The sequence below is a fragment of the Ciconia boyciana genome, chromosome 33 (assembly GCF_034638445.1).
Source record: "Ciconia boyciana chromosome 33, ASM3463844v1, whole genome shotgun sequence".
Lineage (NCBI taxonomy): Eukaryota > Metazoa > Chordata > Aves > Ciconiiformes > Ciconiidae > Ciconia > Ciconia boyciana.
This window is the reverse complement of record NC_132966.1, coordinates 135,872-157,377: the sequence shown is the minus strand read 5'-3', so window position 1 is coordinate 157,377 and position 21,506 is coordinate 135,872. Positions and strand designations below refer to the sequence as shown.

General features: G+C 67.7%; 4 protein-coding genes across 5 annotated transcripts; 3 read left to right on the top strand and 1 right to left on the bottom strand.

The window, feature by feature from the left end:
- Nucleotides 1-409: 409 nt before the first annotated feature.
- Nucleotides 410-5,211, bottom strand: PAF1 (PAF1 homolog, Paf1/RNA polymerase II complex component). The gene is given in 15 exon segments (XM_072848827.1): nt 410-663; nt 666-953; nt 1,068-1,155; nt 1,271-1,376; nt 1,667-1,795; nt 2,071-2,187; nt 2,275-2,378; nt 2,596-2,664; nt 2,779-2,884; nt 2,983-3,084; nt 3,198-3,264; nt 3,527-3,648; nt 4,060-4,152; nt 4,238-4,267; nt 4,939-5,211. Coding segments are annotated over 15 exon segments (1,578 nt in total). The 5' UTR covers nt 4,989-5,211; the 3' UTR covers nt 410-556.
- Nucleotides 5,114-6,834, top strand: MED29 (mediator complex subunit 29). Its single transcript, XM_072848828.1, has 4 exons — nt 5,114-5,377; nt 5,977-6,035; nt 6,225-6,309; nt 6,502-6,834. Exons 1-4 carry the CDS (start codon nt 5,129-5,131, stop codon nt 6,727-6,729), a joined length of 621 nt encoding a protein of 206 aa, XP_072704929.1. The 5' UTR covers nt 5,114-5,128; the 3' UTR covers nt 6,730-6,834.
- Nucleotides 6,835-7,522: 688 nt separating this feature from the next.
- On the top strand, nt 7,523-16,764 carry SUPT5H (SPT5 homolog, DSIF elongation factor subunit). 2 transcript variants are annotated; one of them, XM_072848858.1, is made up of 30 exons: nt 7,523-7,694; nt 8,259-8,355; nt 8,434-8,593; nt 8,674-8,739; nt 9,192-9,203; nt 9,318-9,387; nt 9,476-9,544; nt 9,645-9,710; nt 9,822-9,852; nt 9,941-10,009; nt 10,105-10,356; nt 10,430-10,519; nt 10,605-10,675; nt 10,829-10,934; nt 11,113-11,206; nt 11,281-11,417; nt 11,534-11,689; nt 11,798-11,944; nt 12,150-12,296; nt 12,694-12,819; nt 12,925-13,009; nt 13,083-13,187; nt 13,296-13,398; nt 13,715-13,842; nt 14,281-14,386; nt 14,489-14,647; nt 15,267-15,435; nt 15,944-16,147; nt 16,235-16,330; nt 16,493-16,764. In XM_072848858.1, the coding sequence occupies exons 2-30, from the start codon at nt 8,275-8,277 to the stop codon at nt 16,634-16,636; spliced, it is 3,249 nt and encodes a 1,082-aa protein (XP_072704959.1). In that variant the 5' UTR covers nt 7,523-7,694; nt 8,259-8,274; the 3' UTR covers nt 16,637-16,764. The 2 variants fall into 2 exon arrangements, with proteins under 2 accessions (XP_072704959.1, XP_072704960.1); XM_072848859.1 differs by lacking the exon at nt 9,192-9,203.
- A 548-nt stretch (nt 16,765-17,312) lies between these two features.
- Nucleotides 17,313-21,382, top strand: TIMM50 (translocase of inner mitochondrial membrane 50). The gene is made up of 11 exons (XM_072848789.1): nt 17,313-17,480; nt 18,272-18,428; nt 18,514-18,545; nt 19,267-19,288; nt 19,554-19,612; nt 20,033-20,152; nt 20,233-20,337; nt 20,436-20,534; nt 20,633-20,789; nt 20,869-20,975; nt 21,075-21,382. Exons 1-11 carry the CDS (start codon nt 17,328-17,330, stop codon nt 21,177-21,179), a joined length of 1,116 nt encoding a protein of 371 aa, XP_072704890.1. The 5' UTR covers nt 17,313-17,327; the 3' UTR covers nt 21,180-21,382.
- Nucleotides 21,383-21,506: the final 124 nt, after the last annotated feature.

Below are 21,506 nucleotides of genomic sequence, written 5' to 3'. Positions count from 1 at the left end.
TGGGGGCGGGGGGCCGTGTTGACACTACAGGGGCCGCGCGCGGGCGGGGCTCTCCCGGCCCCTCTTTTGGGGGCGGGGGGGGGTGTTGCGTTTTCACCATTTTTAATAATCCCCAAATCCTGGGTTTTTTGTTGGGGTTTTTTTTTTGTTTTGGTTTTTTTTTTGCTTTATTATATTATTATTATTATTAATATTATTTTCGGTTTTGGCCCCTGGGGGGTGTCACCCTGTCCACCCCCCCGGGGGGGCACACCCCAAATTTAGGTACACGTTGATGCCCCCCCAGGGTGGGGGACGCCCCGGGATCCCCCCCCCCCCGTCGGTACAGCCCCCCTTTGTACACGTAGCGCCGCGGCCCTTCGAGATAGAAACGTTATTTTAGATACATTTTATTATGAATAACTTTTGTTATGACTATGGCTGGTAACCATGACTACGTTATTAAAGAGAAAAAAAAACCCAAACGAACCCAAAGTGCCTGGTTTTTGCCCCAAAAGGGGGATGGGGGGGGGGTCCAGGCTCAACCTCGCTACGAGCCGCCGGAGAATCCCACCCCTCAGTCGCTGGAGGAGTCGGAGGCGTCGCTGGGGCTCTCTTCCTCCTCCTCCTCCTCCTCCTCTTCCTCCGAGGCCTCGCTGGGGCTGAGGCGGGGGCTGCGGGGGCCCCCTCGCTGCCCCCCGCTTCCGACTCTTCCTCTTCTTCCTCCTCCTCCTCTTCCTCCTCTTCCTCGTCGTTGTCGCTGCCGAAGATCTCCTCCTGGTCGCGGGCGGCCCGGGCAGCGTCGCTGCCCCCCCGCCGGCCCCCCCTGTCCTCCTCTTCATCTTCAGCCTCATCCTCCTCCTCGCTGCGGGCCGAGCCCCCCCGCTCGCTGCTGCTCCCTGAGCCATCGGCCTCCTCCTCCTCCTCGCCGCTCGCCCCTCCTTCGCTCTCGCTGCCCTTCTCCCGCTCTTCGTCTGGAGGTGGGGGGGGAGAGATTTGGGGGGGAGGTTTGGGGGGCCCCAATGCTCGGCCCCCAGGGGGGGGTATAGGCCCCCCAGACCCAGGGGAGCCCCCCCCCCGCCCCATACCTGATCCCGCCACCTCCTTCTCAGCCTCCATCTCCTCCTCTTCCTCCTCCTCCGGCTCGTGGTTCTCCAGCTGCGCCCGCCGCGCTTCCTGGGGGTTCAGAAGGGGAGGGGGGGTCAGCCAGACGCTGGGGTCCCTGCCGCACCCGGGGGGGGCAGGGGAAGGGGGTGGGGGTCCCCGATACCGGGGTCCCCCCCGGCTGTACCTGGGCCTCCAGCTCCTTCTCGTTCATGTCGCGGTGCTTCACCACCAGCACCGCGTTGGTGCCCGACTGCACCCCCGCGCGCGCCCGCCGCTTGCTCAGCCGCACCCTGGGGGGACGCGTGGGGGGGGGTCAGGCACCCCTGGGACCCCCCCACCCCCGGCTCCCTCCCAACCGCAGAGACACCCCCAAACCCCTCCTGACCCCCCCCCCATCCAGCGTCCTGGCAGGCGGGGGGGGGTCAAGCACTCCTAGGGACCCCCCAGGACCCTCCCCACACCACCAGTTCTCTTCCAGTCTGCACAGGGACCCCCAACAAGCCCCCAGGGAAGGGGAAACACCCCCCCCCCCCGTGCCCCCATTACTGGGGGGGGGCTCCCAGTGCCCCCCCAGGCCCACCTGGTCTCCAGCTCGTTGTAGTAGACGCCGTCACCCTCGCGGAAGATGAAGAAGTAATTCTCCTCGTAGCCCTTGCTGGCCTTGTTCTTCACGTTCCAGTTGTACTCCCGGGCGATTTTGTAGTCGTAGCTGCGGGGAGGGGCACGGGGGGGGTGGGGGTGGGCTGGAAAGACACCCCCCCCCCGCTCCCAAATCCCCCCGCCAAAGCAGCCCCCCAAAACCTAACGGGCTCCGCCAGGCTGTTGGTTTGTCCTCCACGAAGCTGTGGGACCTCCCCAACCTGCTCCCCGTGGCCCCCCTCAAGCCATATGGGACCCCCTGAGCTACAGGGGACGCCCCCCACTGTATAAGACCCCCCCCCAGCTATACAGGACCCCCCCTGGATATACAGGAACCCCCCGTACACATCCTCGGGGGCATAATCCATCTCCTCCTCCTGGTCTCGCTTCCGCTTGCGCAGCGTCTCCTCCACCGGCAAGAAATAAGCCACAAACTGGTTCCCCTCCTCGTCCATCATCCCCCTGTGGGCAGGAAGGGGTTAAAGGGGGTGCGGGGGGGCTGGCGGGACATTCCCCCCCAAAACAATGTGGGGGTGCCCCCTCCAGCACCTGATCATGGCCTGGGACATCATCTCCAGCGCGGCCGGGCCGCTCGTGTCCTTGGGCGCCGGGTCCGAGTCGAAGATGACTTGGGCGCAGGGGTTGATCCACATCTGGGGGGGGCAAAAAAGGGGGGGGGCAACACGTCCCCTCAGACCTCAAAACCACCATTCTGCCCCCAAAACCACCCGCTACCCTCCACATTCCCCCTGCAAGGGGGGGATCTGTGCCTCAGTTTCCCCTGTAGGACAGTGGCACGGGGGTGGAGGGAGATTTGGGGTCCCCACGTGTCCCCCCCCGCCGAGGGGGTCCCCACGGTGCCCCCCTTACCTTGAAGTCGGGGAAGACGGGCATGACCTCAACGGGGGTGACGCGGGGCTTGCTGTAGTGCTGCGTGATCTGGAGGGGGGGCACAGGAGGGCGTCAGGGCTGTGCGTGTGTCCCCAAAATCCCAGGGGGCCCCCAAATATCCCGGGGGGGGGGTCCCCAACGCCCTCCTCCTCCCCCCTTTACCGCTTTCTGGGCATCCTCAAAGGTCTTCTCAATGGCAGCGATCTGGCTGTCACGGTCTTTGTAGATCTCTTCCTCTGTGAACTGCTGCTTCACCGAGACGCCGATCCTGGGGGGGGAAGGATGCAGATGGGGGGGTGGGGGGAGGGGAGTGATGGGGAGGGGCTGTCCCCCCCCCGGGACCCCCTGGGACCCCCCTGGACTCACTTGACCTCGGGTTTCTCGTTGGAGACGCCGTAGCGGTTGAACTCGGTGGAGATGTACTCGGTCTTGCGCATCCACGGCACCACCTTGGCGTGTTGCTGTGACCTGCATGGGGGGAGCAGAATGATGGGGGGGGCCCCCCCAGGGCCTTGGGGCTGCCATGCCCCCCCCCCCCAGCCCGGTTTGGGGGCTGCCCCCCGCCCCGGGGATGCCGTTACCTCTTGGAGCTGGTGGGCGCCTGGATCTCCTCCTCCAGCAGCTTCTCATCCGCTGGGTCCAGGAGCACTGGGGGGTGGGGGAGGAGAAATTTGGCTCCCCCAGTGTTGGGGTCCCCCCAATTTTGGGGTCCCCCCACAGTGTTGGTGTCTCCCCCAATCCTGGGGTCCCCCAATCCCCCCCAACCCCTACTGGCAGCTCAGCCCCTTGGGGAGCTCCCGGGGTGTCCCTCAGCCCCTGGGGGTGCATGTGCACCCCCTCCCCATGTTTGCCCCCTCCCCCAAATCTGGGGGTGCCCCCTCCTGAACTCGGGGTCCCGCCGGCCCCCCACCGCTGGGGTCGATGCGGTAGGTGTCGGGGTTGATGAGGTCGATGGTGACGCCCAGGTCGGGCTCGGTCAGCAGGTCGTGCTTGTGCTGCTTCTCCAGTGACGTCGCCTTGTACTGCACGAACCTGGGGGGGAAGCACGTCCAGGGACCCCAAAACACCCCCCAAAAAACCCCAAACCTCCCCAAATACCCCCAACCCCCCAAAAAAACCCCAACCCCTCCAAACACCCCCAAAACCCCAACCCCCCAAACACCCCCAAAAAACCCCCAACCCCTCCAAACACCCCCAAAAACCCCAACCCCCCAAACACCCCCAACCCCCAAATCCAAAATACCCCAAAATGACCCCCAAAACCCCACCCCTCCTAAAACACCCCGAAACCACTCCAGCCCCCCAGACACCCCCGAGCCCCCAACCAGGGGGGTCGAAACACCCCAGCCCCCTCCCCAGCACTGACTCATCCCCCAAAACACCCCAGACCCCCCATCGCCCCCCCGCAGGAGCCGCAGGGCACCCCCAAACCTCCCCCCGCACCGGTTCTGGTCGAAGGGGTAGGTGATGAACTTGGGGTCGAAGGGGATGTCGGGGAGGCTGTTGCAGTACTTGACCCGGCAGACCACGCCCGACCTGGGGGCGTCAGGGGGCGTCAGGGGGGACCCCAAAGCGCGGGGGGACCCCCCAAGGGACCCCCGGGGTCCCCGCCCCCACTCACCTCTCGGGCAGCGTCCGGTGGGAGCTGGGCCTGCGGGGGGAGGGGGGAGCGGGGGGAGCCCCGGCCCCCGGGTGCGCGATGACGTCACGAGGGGACCCCGGCACCCGGGCCCGGCCCCCCCCTTGCACTATGATGTCACGAGGCGACCCAGGCAGGCGGGCCCCCGCCCCTCCCCGCGTGTGCTATGATGTCATGAGGGGACCCCGACATCCAGAACCACCCTCCATCTGCACTATGACGTCAGGAAGGGACCCACGTTTACACCCCCCCCCGAGTGTGTGACATCAAGAGGGGACCCAGGCGTCCGGGACCCCCCGTCCCTTCCGTGCACTGTGACGTCAGAATGGCACCCGGAGGCCTGAGACCCCCAAGCCTCCCCATGTGCACTATGACGTCAGGAAGGGACCCAGGTTTGCGCCCCGCCCCCCGTGTGTGTGACATCAAGAGGGGACCCAGGTGTCCGGGACCCCTAGTCCCTTCCGTGCACTGTGACGTCAGAATGGCACCCGGGGACCTGAGACCCCAAGCCCCCCATGTCCGCTATCACGTCAGGACGGCACCCAGGTTTCCGCGCCCCCCCCGTGCGTGTGACATCACGAGGGGACCCGGACAGTCCGGTTCCCCCCCCGACCCGTGGGCCCGCCCCCACCCCGTGACGCCACGGCGCCCGCCATGACGTCAGGCCCGTGACGCCGCCGTACCTGTGGCCCGGCTCCTCCCGCTGCGCCTGCGTCTGGATGGTGGGAGCCATGGCGGGGCCGGGGCCGGGCCCTGCGCAGGCACCGCGGGGGGCAGCTACTTCCGGGCGGCGCCAGGACCCCTCCTGAACCTTACGTCACTTCCCGGCGCGCGGGGCCGGCCGGGAGCGGAAGCCAGGCGCGCGCCGGGAAGATGGCGGCGCCCCCGCAGCCGCCGCCGACGGGGCCGGGCCCGGGGCCGGGGCCGCCCGCCGCCCCCGCGCCGCCGCCGCCGCCTCTGCCCGCCGCCACCGGGCCGGGAGCGGGGCCGGGGCAGGCTGCGGGACCGGGGCAGCCCCCGGGGCCGCCGCTGCCGGCGCAGGTGGCGGCTGCGCAGGCGCAGGACTTCGACCCGGTGCAGCGGTTCCGGCTCCTCATCCCCCAGCTGAAGGAGAGCCTGCAGGTGGGCGGGGCCCGCCGCCGCCGAGGGGCGGAGCCTGACGCCGAGGGGAGGCGGGGCCTGCCGCCGCGGGCGGTCTACCGCAGTGATGGGGCGGGGCTGCCGCCGAGGGGAGGCGGGGCCTGCCGCCGGAAGTGGGCGGAGCGTGTCGCGGAGGGGGGCGGGGGCTGCCACTGTTCTGCTGCCGGCGTGGGGCGTGGCTTGCCGCCGCGAGGGGGCGGGGCCTGCCGCCGGGGAGGTCCTGCCGCCGCGGGGGGGCGGGATCTGCTGCTGCGGGGCGTGGTCTTGGGAAGGGGCGGGGCCAGTCCCCCCGGGGGTCCCTGTGCAGGTAATGGGGATCCGGGAGGGGGGTCCCCTGTCCCCGTGTCCTTGTTTGGGGGGTCCCAGAGGGTCCCTGTGCTGGTAATGGGGGTCCGGGGGGGGTCCCTGCTCCAGTGAAGGGTGTGGTGGGGGGGTCGTGTCCTGGGGATGTCCCCGTCCCCCAGTAAATGAGTCGCCACTGCCGGGTGACACGCGTGGGGCCGTGGTGGGAACTGGGGGGCTGCCTGTTCCCCCCCGGGCGTGGCCGTGTCCCCCCTGACCCCCTTCTCCCCCCTCCGCAGACCCTGATGAAAGTGGCGGCGCAGAACCTGGTGCAGAACTCCAGCATCGACAACGGGCAGTGAGTGACCGTCCCCCAGTGCCATCCCAGTACCCCCAGTACTCCCCCACCATCCCAGCGCCCCCAATCCTCCCCCTACCTCCCACTCCCCCTGCAGCCCTCCAGTCCCTTCCCAGTGTTCCCAGTCCGCTCCCCGCCTCCCCCGTCCCCCACGGGGGCAGCGGCGGCAGTGACGGTGGCCCCCCGCAGGAAGAGCGCCGATGGGGCCCTGCAGCGCTTCGACAAGAGCCTGGAGGAGTTTTACGCCCTCTGCGACCAGCTGGAGCTCTGCCTTGTGAGTGACCCCCCTGCGACACCCCCGCTGCGCTCCCCACGCCCCAGTGCCTCGGTGCCCCCAAAACCCCCATCCCCTTAGCACCATCACGCCCCAGCGCCATCCTCGTCCCCCGTCCCATCCCCGCCCCCCAGTCTTGTCCCCTCTGCTGCCTCCCCCGCCCCAAGTGACCCCCCACCGTTTCCCCCCCAGCGCCTGGCCCACGAGTGCCTCTCGCAGAGCTTCGACAGCGCCAAGCACGCCCCCGCCCTGGTGCCGGCGGCCCCCAAAGGTGAGGGGGGGGCGGGCGAGACCCTCCCCTACACCCAGTACCTGCCCCTCATCAAGGCCCAGATCGCCGGTGCCAAGGACATCCACAACGCCCTGCTGGAAGGGGCCAACAAGATCACCGGCAAGCTGCCCCCCCCGGGGGGGCCCTGAGTGTTTGGGGGGGCCCAGGGGGGTCACGGACCCCCCCCAAAACTTCCCATGGGGGTCTGAGGGCAGATATAGGGCTTTTGGGGGGGGGGGTGGTCCTGGTGCCCGGCGTGGGTGTCTGAGCGTGGATATGAGGGTCCCGGTGCTGGGTTTTGGGGTGCTGACCCCTGCGGGGGGGCCCTGAGTGTTTGGAGGGGGGCCCAGGGGGGTCATGGACCCCCCCAAACTTCCTATGGGGCTCTGAGGGAGGTTATAGAAGTTGGGGAGGGGTCCTGGTGCCTGGTGTGGGTGTCTGAGCGTGGATATGGGGGTCCCGGTGCTGGGTTTTGGGGTGCTGACCCCCCCGTGGGGGGCCCTAATGGGGGGGGGGGATGCGGTTTTGGTAAATAAACTGTTTTTCTCTGATGTCGGCTCCTCTGCGCCCACGGCGGGATCGTGGGGGGGCCGGACCGGGGCAGGGGGGGACCCTGCCGCCTCCCACGCAGGACCCAGGCGTCCGGGGTGGGGGTGGGGGGGGCACTTGCCGTGGGAAGAGGCGTGGGGTGACGCGGGCTGCCCGCTCAGCGCTACCCCGTGACGGCGCGGTGACGCCACGGCCTGGACGGATGGCGTCACTCCCCCGCCGCGCGCTCAGCCGTTTCCGCGCCGCCTCTTTTGTCTCCTCCGCGCCGCCGTCGCGCCCCGCCCCCCGTCAGGGCACGTGACTGCCGCCGGCACCGCCCACCCCCCTCACGTGACGCTGGGGCGGCTCTCGCGAGAGGCAGCGGCGGGGCCGGGAGCGGGGCCGGGCCGAGCCGGGACCGGGCCGGGATAGGATAGACCAGGCCAGGCCAGGCCGAGAGCGGGGCCGGGCCGAGGCGGGAGTGCGGCCGACGGCGGAGCGGGGCCGGGGCCGCGGCCGCGGCCGGGGCCTGGAGAGAGGCCGGGCCGAGGCCTAGGGCGGAGCGGAGCCGCCGTCCCCTCCGGCGGTAAGGTGGCGGAGGCGGGGACCCCCCCAGGGGATGCCCCCCCCCCCCCCCCGGAGCCACCCGTGACACCCCCCCGTGACACCCCCCCGGGGCCAGATCTGGGATTCAGGCCCCTGGTGGGGGCGGGTCCCGGTAGGGCCGTTCCCGGCGTGGGGCTGTCCCAGGGGTTCGTACCGGTCTGTTTGCGCTTCCTGCCCCGGGCCAGCCCGGTATCACCGCCCTGCGTCCCCACGGAACAACCCCCCATTGCCCCCCAGATCCCCCGGGACACCCCTGTCTCTCCCCACCCATCCAGACCCTCCCCACGTCCCCCAGGACACCCCCATCTCCCCCTGCTCCCCCCCCCCCCCCCCCTCGGGACACCCCCAGACCCTCCCGACTGCCTCTCGGGACACTCCCATGTCTCCCTGCCTGTTCCCCCAGCTACCCCGAGGACACCCCCATGTCCCCCATCCCCTAGGACACCCCCAGACCCCCCTGCCTGCCCCCCAGGTCCTCCCGGGACACCCCCACTTCCCCAGACCCCACTGCCCGTCCCCCAGGACACCCCCTCTCCCCGCCCAGACCCCCCAGCGCCGCCATGTCGGACAGCGACGACAGCAACTTCTCGGAGGACGAGAGCGAGCGCAGCAGCGAGGCCGAGGAGGCCGAGGAGAACGAGGTGAGGCTGAAGGCTGCAGCGGGGGAGGGGCAGGGGGCACGTGTGGGTGCCCTCCCTCACCCCCCCAAACTCCTGCAGGCCGAGGAGGAGCGTGCCAGCCCGGCCGGCAGCGAGAAGGAGGAGGCCGAGGAGGAGGAGGAGGAAGAGGAGGAGGAGTACGACGAGGAGGAAGAGGAGGAAGATGACGACCGACCGGCCAAAAAGCCACGCCATGGCGGCTTCATCCTGGACGAGGCCGGTGAGCTGGGGGGGCTGTGGGGGCAATGGGGGGGTCGCTGCTGCCCCCCCGGCCCCGCTCACCGCCCTGACCCCCCCCAGATGTGGATGACGAGTACGAAGACGAGGACCAGTGGGAGGACGGGGCGGAGGACATCCTGGAGAAAGGTGAGGAGTGTCCCCACGCCGCTTTGGGGGCCCCCCCTGGGGCTTCGGGAGCCCCCCTCGGCCTTTGGGGGCCCTGCCAGGTCCCTTCCCTGCCCTGGAGGCCCGAGGAAGAGGATGGAAGTGCAGCTCTTTGGGGGCCAACCCAAAGAGCCCCCCCACCAGCCCCTTTTTCCCCCCAAAACCCATCCCAGGGGGCGGGAGGGCCGGCGCGTCTCCCCCCGCCTCCCGCTGTCCCTCCATCTCTCCCTCCCCATGTCTGTCCGCTCAGCACATCTCATCCGCGCTCGCCTGGGGTTTTTCTTTTGCTTTCCCCCCCCTCTTTCCCCCTCCTTTTTCCCACCGTGCCACCGTCTGAATTTTGATTCCTTCCCCTTTGTTCCCCCCTCACCCGCGGGTGGTTTTGCCGCTATTATTTGCTCCATCCTTCACCGCCACTCCTTCCTCCCGAGCAGAAGAGATCGAAGGTAAGCCCAAATCACCCCGCCACCCCCCATTTCCCCTCGGGGTCCCCCCACCCCCGGGGCCAAGCAAGCCCATCCCACCCCCCTGCTCCATCCCCACCTTCCTCTTCCTCGCAGCTTCCAACATCGATAACGTGGTGCTGGATGAGGATCGCTCCGGCGCTCGGCGGCTGCAGAACCTCTGGAGGTGACGGCGGCTCTGTCCGTGTGTCCGTCGGTCTGTCAGGGCGGCAGGGGCCGCACTGACGCCTCCCCGTCTCCTTTTCTCTCCGCAGGGACCAGCGCGAGGAGGAGCTGGGCGAGTATTACATGAAGAAATACGCCAAGTCCTCGGTGGGAGAGACGTGAGTCCTTGTCCCCATCCCCGGCGCAACGAGGAGCGTCCCCCCTCTCCTCACCACCTTTCCTTTTCATTATTTTCTTTATAATTTTCCCTTTTTTCAGTGTTTACGGTGGCTCCGACGAGCTCTCGGACGACATCACGCAGCAGCAGCTGCTGCCGGGAGTCAAGTAAGTCTCATGGCAGGGCAGGGGGAAAAACTCACGTGGTTTTGGGAAGAAAAAGGAGCAAATCGGGACGAGCCACCCTGTAACGGTGTTTCCCTCTCCGCCCCCGTACAGGGACCCCAATCTCTGGACCGTGAAGTGCAAGGTGGGTGCTGGGGTGGGGGGCACGGGGAGGGCTCAGTGCGGTGAGGGGGGCTGCATCGCCACCCCTAAAACGTCCTTTTTGTCCCCAGATCGGCGAGGAGCGCGCCACGGCCATCGCCCTGATGCGGAAATTCATCGCTTACCAGTTCACCGACACAGTGAGGCCGTGGGAGAGCCGGGCTGCGGCCGGAGAGGGGGGTCAGAGTGCCGCGGTGTCCCCAGCGTGTCCCCAACGCATCCGCTTGTCCTCCAGCCCCTGCAGATCAAGTCGGTGGTGGCCCCCGAGCACGTCAAGGGTTACATCTACGTGGAGGCCTACAAGCAGACGCACGTCAAGCAGGCGATCGAGGGGGTGGGCAACCTGCGCATGGGCTACTGGAACCAGCAGATGGTCCCCATCAAGGAGATGACCGACGTTCTCAAGGTGGTGAAGGAGGTCACCAACCTCAAGCCCAAATCCTGGGTGCGCCTCAAGAGGGGGATCTACAAGGACGACATCGCCCAGGTGAGGAGGGGACGGGGACGGGGACACCGTGGAGGGGGACACGCCTGGCTCACCCTGCGTTTGTGCCCCCCAGGTGGATTACGTGGAGCCCAGCCAGAACCAGATTTCACTCAAGATGATCCCCCGCATCGACTTTGACCGGATCAAAGCCCGCATGAGCCTGGTAAGCGGATCCACGCCGTGTCGGTGCCGGCACTGCCGCCACGCTGCCGCCCTTCGCTCACCCCTCGCTGCCCCCCGCCCCGCAGAAAGACTGGTTCGCCAAGAGGAAGAAGTTCAAGCGACCCCCACAGCGGCTTTTCGACGCCGAGAAGATCCGGTAGGCGACCGTCACCGCGCCAGGGGACATCGGACATGGCCCCAGAAGACCCCCCAGGGGAGCTGCCCTCACCGAGGGAGGGTTTTTGTCCCTGGGGAGGTCTCTTGCCCAGGGGTTTTCGTCCCTGAGGGGGTGATTTGGGGTTTGTCCCAGGTCCCTGGGAGGCGATGTGGCATCCGACGGGGACTTCCTCATCTTCGAAGGCAACCGCTACAGCCGCAAGGGATTCCTCTTCAAGAGCTTCGCCATGTCGGCCGTGGTGAGCGCTGCCGCCCTGCTGCACCAGGGTTTGAGCCCAAAACTCCCTGGTTTTTCCCCAAAACCACCTCCTTTCTAACGCCGAGGGTTGTTGGGAAGCTGGTTGTTCCTCGGTGGGGACAGTACCACCAACCCGGGTGGTAACAGAGCGTTTTGGCCACTGGCTCTGCTCTTGGCAGATAACGGAGGGCGTGAAGCCCACCCTGTCGGAGCTGGAGAAGTTCGAGGACCAGCCCGAAGGCATCGACCTGGAGGTGGTGACAGAGAGCACAGGTAAGCAGGTGTCGCCACCGTCCCCCCGTCGTCCACCCCGCAGTGCCAGCCCCTCACCATCCCTGCCATCCCAGGGAAGGAACGAGAGCACAACTTCCAGCCTGGCGACAACGTGGAGGTGTGCGAGGGCGAGCTGATCAACCTGCAGGGCAAAATCCTCAGCGTCGATGGCAACAAGATCACCATCATGCCCAAACATGAGGACTTGAAGGTCAGGGAGTCCCCGGGGAGCGACGCCGGGTGCCTCCCGGGGCCGCTGCGGCCACCCCAAACCCCACCAGCCCCTTCTCCCCATGCCCACGGCGTTCTCTTCCCCTCCCGCCCCAGGACATGCTGGAGTTCCCGGCTCAGGAGCTGCGGAAGTATTTCAAGATGGGGGACCACGTCAAGGTGATCGCGGGGCGCTTCGAGGGCGACACAGGGCTGATCGTGAGGGTGGAGGAAAACTTCGTCATCCTCTTCTCCGACCTCACCATGCACGAGGTATTTGGGGGGTGAAAAGTCCCACTCAGCACCGTGGCCCACCCCAAAATGGGCTGGTTTTGGGGGGAAAAAGGGGAAACGGCTGCATCTCACACTCCTCGCCACCAGCTCAAGGTTCTGCCGCGGGACCTGCAGCTCTGCTCAGAGACAGCATCTGGCGTGGATGTGGGGGGGCAGCACGAGTGGGGCGAGCTGGTGCAGCTGGACCCCCAAACAGTGGGCGTCATCGTCCGTCTGGAGCGGGAGACCTTCCAGGTGAGTCCCAGCTCCCCGGGGACGCCCGCAGGAGCCGTGTCCCCTGCCCAGGGGGGGTTTCCATGCTCATCCCCATGCCAGAGCCATGTCCCCTGCCCTGGGGGGGGGGTTCCGTGGTTGGCCCCATGCCGAAGCCATGTCCCCTGCCCCAGCAGGGTCCCCGATTTTGGCCGCCTCCCCTCGCAGCCTCTCGCCATCTCCGCAGGTGCTGAACATGTACGGGAAGGTGGTGACGGTGCGGCACCAAGCCGTCACCAGGAAGAAGGACAACCGCTTCGCTGTCGCCCTCGACTCGGAGCAGAACAACATCCATGTCAAGGACATTGTCAAAGTCATAGACGGGCCTCACTCGGTAGGGGCTTACGGGGTTGGTGGGCGGGGGGGGGTCCTGCGGGTGTGATGGGCCCCTCCTGGTGCTTTGGGGGCCCTCAGAGGTGCTCTGGGTCCTTGCTGGTGCTGCTCTGGGTCTGCCCCTCCTTCAGGGACCGTCCCTGGGGTGAGCTGGGTCCCTCCTGGCAACGTGGGGGGGTCTGTGGTGTATTGGGGGTCCCTCCCAGCGCCTCCCTGAATCCCTCTCGGCATTGAGGGGATACCAGGTTCCCCCTGCATCCCTCCCAGCACTGAGGGGACACCGGATCCCTCCCAGCACCCTCTGGGTCCTTCCCGTTGCTGAGGGAAGGATCCGGTCACCTCTCGGGGGTTGCCCCTCCCTTTCTACTGGGGCTTAACCCCCCTTTTTACCGGGACAGGGCCGCGAGGGGGAGATCCGGCATCTCTTCCGGGGCTTCGCCTTCCTGCACTGCAAGAAGCTGGTGGAGAACGGCGGCATGTTCGTCTGCAAGACCCGGCACCTTGTCCTGGCGGGCGGCTCCAAGGTGGGGACGCGCTGGGGACACCCCTGGGGACTGCTGGGGGGGGCTACAGCCCCCCGGTTTTGCTGCTGGCCCCCCCCCTTCAGGTGCCATTTTCTCTCCTCACAGCCACGGGACGTCACCAACTTCACCGTGGGTGGCTTCGCCCCCATGAGTCCCCGTATCAGCAGCCCGATGCACCCCAGCGGGGCTGGTGAGTGTTGGGTGTCCCCGAGGCCGGGGAGGTGTCCCCACGGACCCCCCCGAGCCCCGTCTCGGTCCCACAGGCCAACGTGGTGGTTTCGGCGGCGGCGGCATGAGCCGTGGCCGCGGGCGGCGGGATAATGACCTCATCGGGCAGACGGTGCGCATCTCCCAAGGGCCCTACAAAGGTGGGTGCCTTCTGGCGGGGTGCCGGGTGCCCATTTGCCCCCCCTGTAAACGGGAGGGGGCCTGAGGGATGCCCGGGTGCCCACCCTGAGCCCCATCCCACCCCGCAGGCTACATCGGGGTGGTGAAGGATGCGACGGAGTCGACGGCCCGCGTGGAGCTGCACTCCACCTGCCAGACCATCTCAGTGGACCGCCAGCGCCTGACCACCGTGTGAGTGGGGGGACGGGCACACCGGGGCCAGGGTGGGCCTCGGAGACACCCCCCCAACGGGTCAGGGTGGGCCTCGGAGACACCCCCAACGGGTCAGGGTGGCCCTCGGAGACACCCCCAACGGGTCAGGGTGGCCCTCGGAGACACCCCCAACGGGTCAGGGTGGCCCTCAGCGTTGGTGACACTTGGGCCAGAACCTCCCCGGGGTGGATGATACCCGCAGACATGAGTGGGGCTCTTTTAGGGGGTCCCCGTCCCCCACTGGCACCATGTCCCTGACACCCGCGTGTCCCCTGACACCCGCGTGTCCCCACAGGGGCTCACGCCGCCCAGGCGGGATGACGTCGGCCTACGGGCGCACCCCCATGTATGGCTCCCAGACCCCCATGTACGGCTCCGGCTCCCGCACCCCCATGTACGGCTCGCAGACCCCCCTGCACGACGGTGAGTGGCACGGGAGGACAACGGATGGAGGGGACAAGGGATTAGGGGGACCCTGGGGACACAGAGGGGACCCTGGGGTGGCTGGGTGGGTGGACCAGGATGAGATGGGACCTTGGGGGACATGGGGGGATGGAGGGAACGGGGTAAGGTGGACCCTGGGGTGGCCTGGGGGGATGCACCAGGATGAAGTGGGGCCTTGGGGGACATGGAGGGGACTGGGGGGACACGGGGATGGAGGGGACAGGGATTGGGGGGACTCTGGGGACACAGAGGGGACTCAGGGCTGGCTTCTGGGGGGATGGATCGGGATGAGATGGGACCCTGGAGGACCCCGATGTGATCTGGAGGTGACGGGCCTGAAGTGTGCCAGGGACAGGGAGAAGGGGGTCTCGGGGGGCACGGGGTGGGACTGATGGAGCCGCTGCGGGACCCTCGCAGGCAGCCGCACGCCGCACTACGGCTCGCAGACGCCGCTGCATGACGGCAGCCGCACGCCCGCCCAGAGCGGTGCCTGGGACCCCAACAACCCCAACACGCCCTCCAGGTGGGTACGGGGGGGTCCCTCCCACCGGGACAGCCCCGTTTTGGGGTCTCCGGCCACCAGGATGGCCCCGCTGTGATGATAACGCTCATCTGTCCCCCGTAGGGCCGACGAGGACTTCGAGTACGGCTTCGATGATGAGCCCACGCCCTCGCCGCAGGGCTATGGGGGCACCCCCAATCCGCAGACCCCCGGCTACCCTGACCCCTCATCCCCCCAGGTCAACCAGCCATACAACCCCCAGACCCCCGGCACGCCGGCCATGTGAGTGCTCCCTCTGCCCCATGGCAGGCCCCAGGGGTCCCCGAACCACGGTCCTGGGCGGTAACTGTGCTCCTGGGGGACCCCAAACCACGGCCCTGGGGGGATAACTGTGCTCCTGGGGGACCCCAAACCACGGCTCTGGGGGGTAACTGTGCTCCTGGGGGACCCCAAACCACGGCTCTGGGCGGTAACTGTGCTCCTGGGGGACCCCAAACCACGGCTCTGGGGGGTAACTGTGCTCCTGCGGGACCCCAAACTACAGCCCTGGGGGGGGGAACTGCTCTGGGGGACCCCAAGCCATGGTTCTGGAGGGGAACTATGGCACCATGGCCCCTGAATCAGGGTCCCGGGGTGAAACCACAGCCCCAGGGGACCCCAAACCACAACCCAAGGGGGGAAGCTGCTCCTGGGGGACCCCGAAACACAGACCTGGGGGGAGCCATGGTCCTGGCACCTCTGAATTGGGGTCCCGGGGTGAAACCGCAGCCCCAGAGGACCCTGAACTACACCCCTGGGGGGGGGAACTGTGCTCCTGGAGGACCCCGAAGCACGGCCCTGGGGGACCCTGAACCCAAATCCTCAAACTCCCTCCCTCTGCCACCTCTCCTCCCCCTGCCAGGTACAACACGGACCAGTTCTCGCCCTACGCCGTCCCCTCGCCGCAGGGCTCCTACCAGCCCAGCCCCAGTCCCCAAAGCTACCACCAAGTGGCCCCCAGCCCCGTGGGCTACCAGAACACCCACTCACCAGCCAGCTACCACCCCACGCCATCACCCATGGCCTACCAGGTACCCCCAGACCCCCTGAACCCCCTCATAGCCCCCCTATACCCTCCTAAACCCTCTTGTAGTCCCCCTACACGACCCCATAGCCCCCCTGTACCCCTTTAAACCCTCTCATAGTCCCCATAGCCCCCTACACGACCCCATAGCCCCCTACACGACCCCATAGCCCCCTACACCCCTCCAAACCCCCTCATAGCCCCCCTGTACCCCCTTAAACCCTCTCCTAGTCCCCCATATAACCCCTACATGACCCCATACACCCCTCTAAGCTCCTTCATAGCCCCCTAAACCACCTCATAGCCCCCTACACCCCTCTCAACCCCCTCATAGCTCTCCTATACCCCCTAAACCCTCTCGTAGTCCCCATATAACCCCCTACACGACCCCATAGCCCCCTACACCCCTCTAAACCCCTTCATAGTCTCCCTACACTCCCTAACCCCCTCATAGCCCCCTACACCCCTCATAGCCCCCTACCCCTCACAATGCTGCCTCCTTTCTCTCCCCCAAGGCCAGCCCTAGCCCCAGCCCGGTGGGCTACAGCCCCATGACTCCTGGGGCCCCCTCCCCGGGGGGGTACAACCCCCACACCCCCGGATCGGGGATTGAGCAGAGCTCCAGCGACTGGGTGACCACCGACATCCAGGTGAAGGTCCGTGACACCTACCTGGACAGTCAGGCGGTAGGACAGACCGGCGTCATCCGTAGCGTCACGGTGAGACCCAGGGGTGGGGGTTTGGGGGCGGTTTTGGGGGTTGGGACACACAGGGTGATGCTGACCCCCCCCACTTTGGCTCTGTAGGGCGGGATGTGCTCCGTCTACCTGAAGGACAGCGAGAAGGTGGTGAGCATCTCCAGCGAGCACCTCGAGCCTGTCACCCCCACCAAGAGCAACAAGGTAGGGGCCCCCCAGCACTCCCCCACAGCCCCACCCCACCCCACGGTCCCCTGTGGACCTTCGACATCCCCTCAAGTGCTACACTGGGACCCCCCAAGCCCCTCTGGGACCCCCCCAAGGTCCCTCCCCGCCTCACGGCCCTAATGCCCCCCCTCCCCGCAGGTAAAGGTGATCCTGGGGGAGGACCGCGAAGCCACCGGGATCCTGCTCAGCATCGACGGGGAGGATGGGATTGTCCGCATGGATTTGGAGGAGCAGCTCAAGATCCTCAACCTCCGCTTCCTCGGCAAACTGCTGGAGGCTTGAGTGCCCCCCCCGCTGCCCCCCATTTTCTTTGTGTCCCACCATTCCCCCCCCCCTTTATTTTTCCCCCTTCTCTGTGCTGCTGGTTGTAGCGAGGTTTAGGTGTGGAATAAACGCCTGTGGGTGCGGCATCCCCTCCCTCCTCTGTGCTGCCCTCCGGGGGGGCGGCTATGGGGATGGGGGAGTGGAAGTGATTCCCCCCACCGCCCCATAGAGCCGGCGGGGGGGTGTTGAACCAGGGCCCCAGTACTCCATGGAGCTGGGGGGGGGGGGTTGAACCAGGGCCCCAGTACTCCATAGAGCTGGGGAAAGGGGGGTTCAACCGGCCCCCCCATGGGGCTGGGAGGGGGTTGAAGCGGGACTCGCGGGGCCGGGGGAGGGGGCTGAACCGGGCCCCCCGCCCCCTGGAGCCGGCGAGGTGGAGGGGGCTCGGCGCCGGCCGCCCACGTGTTCTGCGCCCTGCCTCCCCTGCCGCCTCCTCCCCTCATTGGCTCTCCCGACGCCGGCTCAGCCTCCCCGACGCCGCCATTGGCCAGTAGCCGCGCCGCCATTGGTCGTCGGCCCTTGCGCTCCGCCCCTCGCGTCTTGCCTCCTCCTCTTTCTCTCTCCCCGCCGTCTCTCATTGGCTGACGGCGCGGGAAGGGGATTGGCCGCTGCGGCGGCGCCTGCGCCCTGGGGCGCGCGGTGCGGGAAGATGGCGGCGGCGGCAGCGGCCGGGCGGGCGGTGGCGGCCTGCGGGGCCTGCGCCGCCCTGGGGGCCCGCCGGGCCCGCGCCGCGCTGGGCCGAGCCGCCAGCGGCACCGCCGGCACCGAGGCGGTGCTGCGGGAGCGGCTGCGGCGGCACCAGGTGGGCTGAGCCCAGCGGGCAGGGCCGGGCCTGGGCCTGAGGGGGTGGTGAGGGCCCCGCGGGGCGGGGGGGGGCACGGGGGCTCCACGGGTGTCCCCAGGTGTCCCCGCATGTCCCCGGTCCTCTCTGGCCCTTCCTTGCCCAGGGCTCCGCGGCCGTCCCCGGCCCTCTCCGGCTGTCCTCGGGGGTCCCTGGGAGTCTCTTGAGTGTCCCTGGGTGTTCCCAGGGCTCCCCGTCTGTCCCTGGCCGTTCTCGGCCATCCCTAGGGCTCCGCTGGGGTCCCTTGGGCTCTCTGGGTGTCCCCAGGGGTCCTCGGGGCTCCCTGGCTGTCCCTTGGCCATCCTCGGACATCCCTGGGGGTCCCCAAGGGTCCCTGGGCCTCCACGGGTGTCCCTGGCTGTCACTGGGGCTCCCCAGGTGTCCCTGGAGCTCCCTGGATGTCCTCGGACATCCCCAGAGCATCCTAGGTGTCCCCAAAGTAGGGCCCTAGGAGGCTTCTTGGCTGCGCCTGACTGACCCTGGGGCTCCCCAGGTGTCCCTGAAGTTCCCTGGATGTCCCTGCTCATCCTCGGACGTCCCTGGAGCTTCCCAGGTGTCCCCAAAGTGTCCCCAAAGGCCCGAGGAGGCTCCTCGGCTGTCCCTGACTGACCCTGGGGCTCGCTGGATGTCCCTGGCTATCCTCAGATCTCCCCAGCTGTCCCCAAGTGTCCCTGGCCATCCCGGGGACTCCCCAGCCATCCCCAGGACTCCCCCCTTGTCCCCAGGGCTCACAGTGTCCCCCCACCCTGTAGGCGGCAGAGGGACCCCTGGGACGCACCCCCGGCTCAGAGAAGGAGGAGGAGGAAGAGCGGCAGCGGCGGGAGCGGATGGCGGCTGCCCGGCGGTTGGCCCTGCGCCTGGCGGGGCTGCTGGGTGCTGGCACCAGCGTGGCACTCGTCTACATCTTCGGTGAGTCCCTGGCGTCCCCCGCTTGTCCCCTCTGCCGCTGGTGCCACCGCAGCCCCTCCTCACCTCCGCTCTCCCCCTCCCGCAGGCAGCAACGCGGTGGACGAGCATGGTGCCAAGGTGAGGGGCGCTCAGCAGCGGTTCTTCCCCCCCCCCCGCCCCTTTTTTTAGGCAGGGGGGCTGCTCCGATGTCCCCTCCCTGCCCTTTGGGGACATCTGGGGACATCGCAGGGGCTTAGCACCTTCCTCCTCTCCCTCCCTTGCCTATGTGTCCCCGTCCGTCCTCTGTCACTGGCGTTTTCCCTTATTTTGGGGTGTTTCCATTGAGTGGGGTGTAGGGGCCCCATGTCCCTGAGGGGAGTGACGTGTCCCCAGAGGGAGTGGCGTGTCCCCAAAGGGACTGACAGTCCTTGTCACACTCAGGGGAGGTGTTTTTGTCACCCAAACCCCCTTTATTGGAGAATCTGGGAGGTGTTGAGGGGTGTTTTGATGTGTGGCGTGGCTCCCCGGGGAGGGAGAGGTGCGAATTGCCCTGCCCGTCTCCGGTGACCGGCAGGGGGGACACGGGGACATCAAACGGGGTGAGGCAGGGGGGAAGCGCTGAGCAGGTGACGATGACACCAGTGGGGTGACAGGAATATCAGTGGGGTGACGAGGACTTCAGTCAGCAGAAGGAAACCAGAGGGAAACGGTGTCACCTACCTGTGAATTGTCCCTGTCACCTCGTGTGTCCCTTCCCCCTCGGTGCCACAGCCCCTCTGGTGCCACCGCGAGCCCTGCACCCACCGTGTCCTCCTTGCTGTCCCCGTTTTAACCCTCTGCCTCCCTCTTCTCCCTACAGATCCCCGATGAGTTCGATGGCGGTGAGTGACGTCCCCAGACACCCCCGGGGGGGGGGTGACAGCCCCCGGTAGGGGACACATCACATCCTCGGGGCCTTTGACACTTCGGTGTCGTGGCTGGAGGCTTTTACGAGGTTTTTAACGCCCCGTTGTTACCCAAAAGGGGCTTTTTTTGTGCATTTTGGTCTTCATCCTGGCGAGGGGAGGGTGGGGGGGAACTGTCACCCCCCTTGGGGACAGCAGGGACCCTGGGTGACCCTCACCTGCGCTGGCCTTGGCTCCGCAGACCCTGTGGGCATCCAGCAGCTCCGCAGGACCTACAAGTACTTCAAGGACTACAGGCAGGTACGCGGGGACCTGTTTGGGGGGGGGGTGTCCCCCATTTTGGGGGGGCTTCATCTGCTCAGGGGCGGCTGTCCCTGTCCCGAGAGCTTTTTCACTCTTCTGGGGAGCTTTGTCCCCATCTTGGGGACATTTTGGATCCCTATTCCCTCAGTGCTGGGGAGTCACATCCCTGTTTTGGGGTCCTCTGTCACCGATTTGGGGTCCTTATCCCCACCTTGGGGTCTTTGTCATGAGGCCGGGGCTCCTGTCCCCGCTTTGGGGGGGCTTCGTCCCCATTTGCCAGGGCGCTTCGTCCCCACGCTCCAGCCCTTGCCCCTGCACCAGTGCGGGGATGCTCTCCCCTTTTGGGGACCCTTGTCCCCACGCTGGTGGCTTGTCCCCATACTTGGGGGGCTCCATCCTTCCCCCTGACCCCCCCAGATGATCATCGAGCCCACCAGCCCCAAGCTGCTGCCGGACCCCCTGCGCGAACCCTACTACCAGCCCCCCTACACCCTCGTCATTGAGCTCACCGACGTCCTGCTGCACCCCGAGTGGTCGGTGAGTGTCCCCCGAGCCTTCCCGTGCCCTGCCCCCGCTGCCACCCCCCGGTGACACCTCCTTGTCCCCCCCAAAACCAGCTCGTCACCGGCTGGCGCTTCAAGAAGCGCCCGGGCATCGAGAGCCTCCTCCAGCAGCTCGCGCCCCTCTACGAGATCGTCGTCTTCACCTCTGAAACCGGCATGGTGAGCGCGAAGCTGGGGGGGACGCGGCCACCCCGGGAGGTGACAGGGCCACTCGGGGTGTCCCCACCCTCTCACCCCCCCCGTTCTCCCCCCCCCAGACCGCCTTCCCCCTCATTGACAGCGTGGACCCCCACGGCTTCGTCTCCTACCGCCTCTTCCGCGACGCCACCCGCTACATGGACGGGCACCACGTCAAGGTGGGGGGGCCAGGGAGGGCAGGGGAGGGGGACAGGCACTTCGGTGACCCCCCCGCCCTCCACCAGCCCCTCACTGTCCCCCCCTTGTCCCCCCCCAGGACATCTCCTGCCTCAACAGAGACCCGGCGAAGGTGGTGGTGGTGGATTGCCGGAGAGAAGCCTTCTGCCTGCAGCCCTACAACGGGCTGGCGCTGCCCCGCTGGGACGGCAGCTCCGACGACCGTGCGCTCTATGACCTCACCGCTTTCCTCAAAAGTGAGTAAACGCGTCCCCAAACGTCCCCGCTTCATCCCCGACCCCCCGCCGAGCCCCCCTGACCCCTCTGTCCCCGCAGCTATCGCTCTCAGCGGGGTGGAGGATGTCCGGACGGTGTTGGAGAATTACGCGCTGGAGGAGGATCCGCTGGCGGCTTTTAAACGACGCCGGTCGCAGCTGGAGGAGGTGGGGACGCGCCGGGGGGGACACGCGACACGGGGCAGGGGGGGTGGCGGCACTTAATTGCCCATAACGGCTGTTTTTCGCCCCGAATCCGGGGCACAGGAGGAGCAGCAGCGCCTGGCCGAGCTGGCGCAGGGCAAGAAGCCGACGGGGCTCTTCCTGGGCTCCCTGGCCGGCCGCCTCTGGCCCCGTTCCAAGCAGCAGTGACGTCAGCGTGATGTCAGCGGGACGGTGCCGTGATGTCAGCGGGACGGTGCCGTGATGTCAGCGGCGCAAGGCTGGGGCGGGGGGGACACACCCGGGTTGCCCGCACCGCAGGAGCAGGGGGTGACGCGGCACCCGGACGATGCGGTCGGAGGCGCTGGCGGCCCCGTGGCCGGGGGGGCCGGGTGTGGCCCCGGTTTGGGGGGATTTGAGGGTTTTGGGGAGGGGGGTCTGACCCCAGCGGGGGTGAATAAAGGGTGACGTGGAGCTGCGGGTGCACTGTGCTGCTTGGGGACGCGGAGCGGCCCCCTCCCTGGTGCTTCGTCGGAT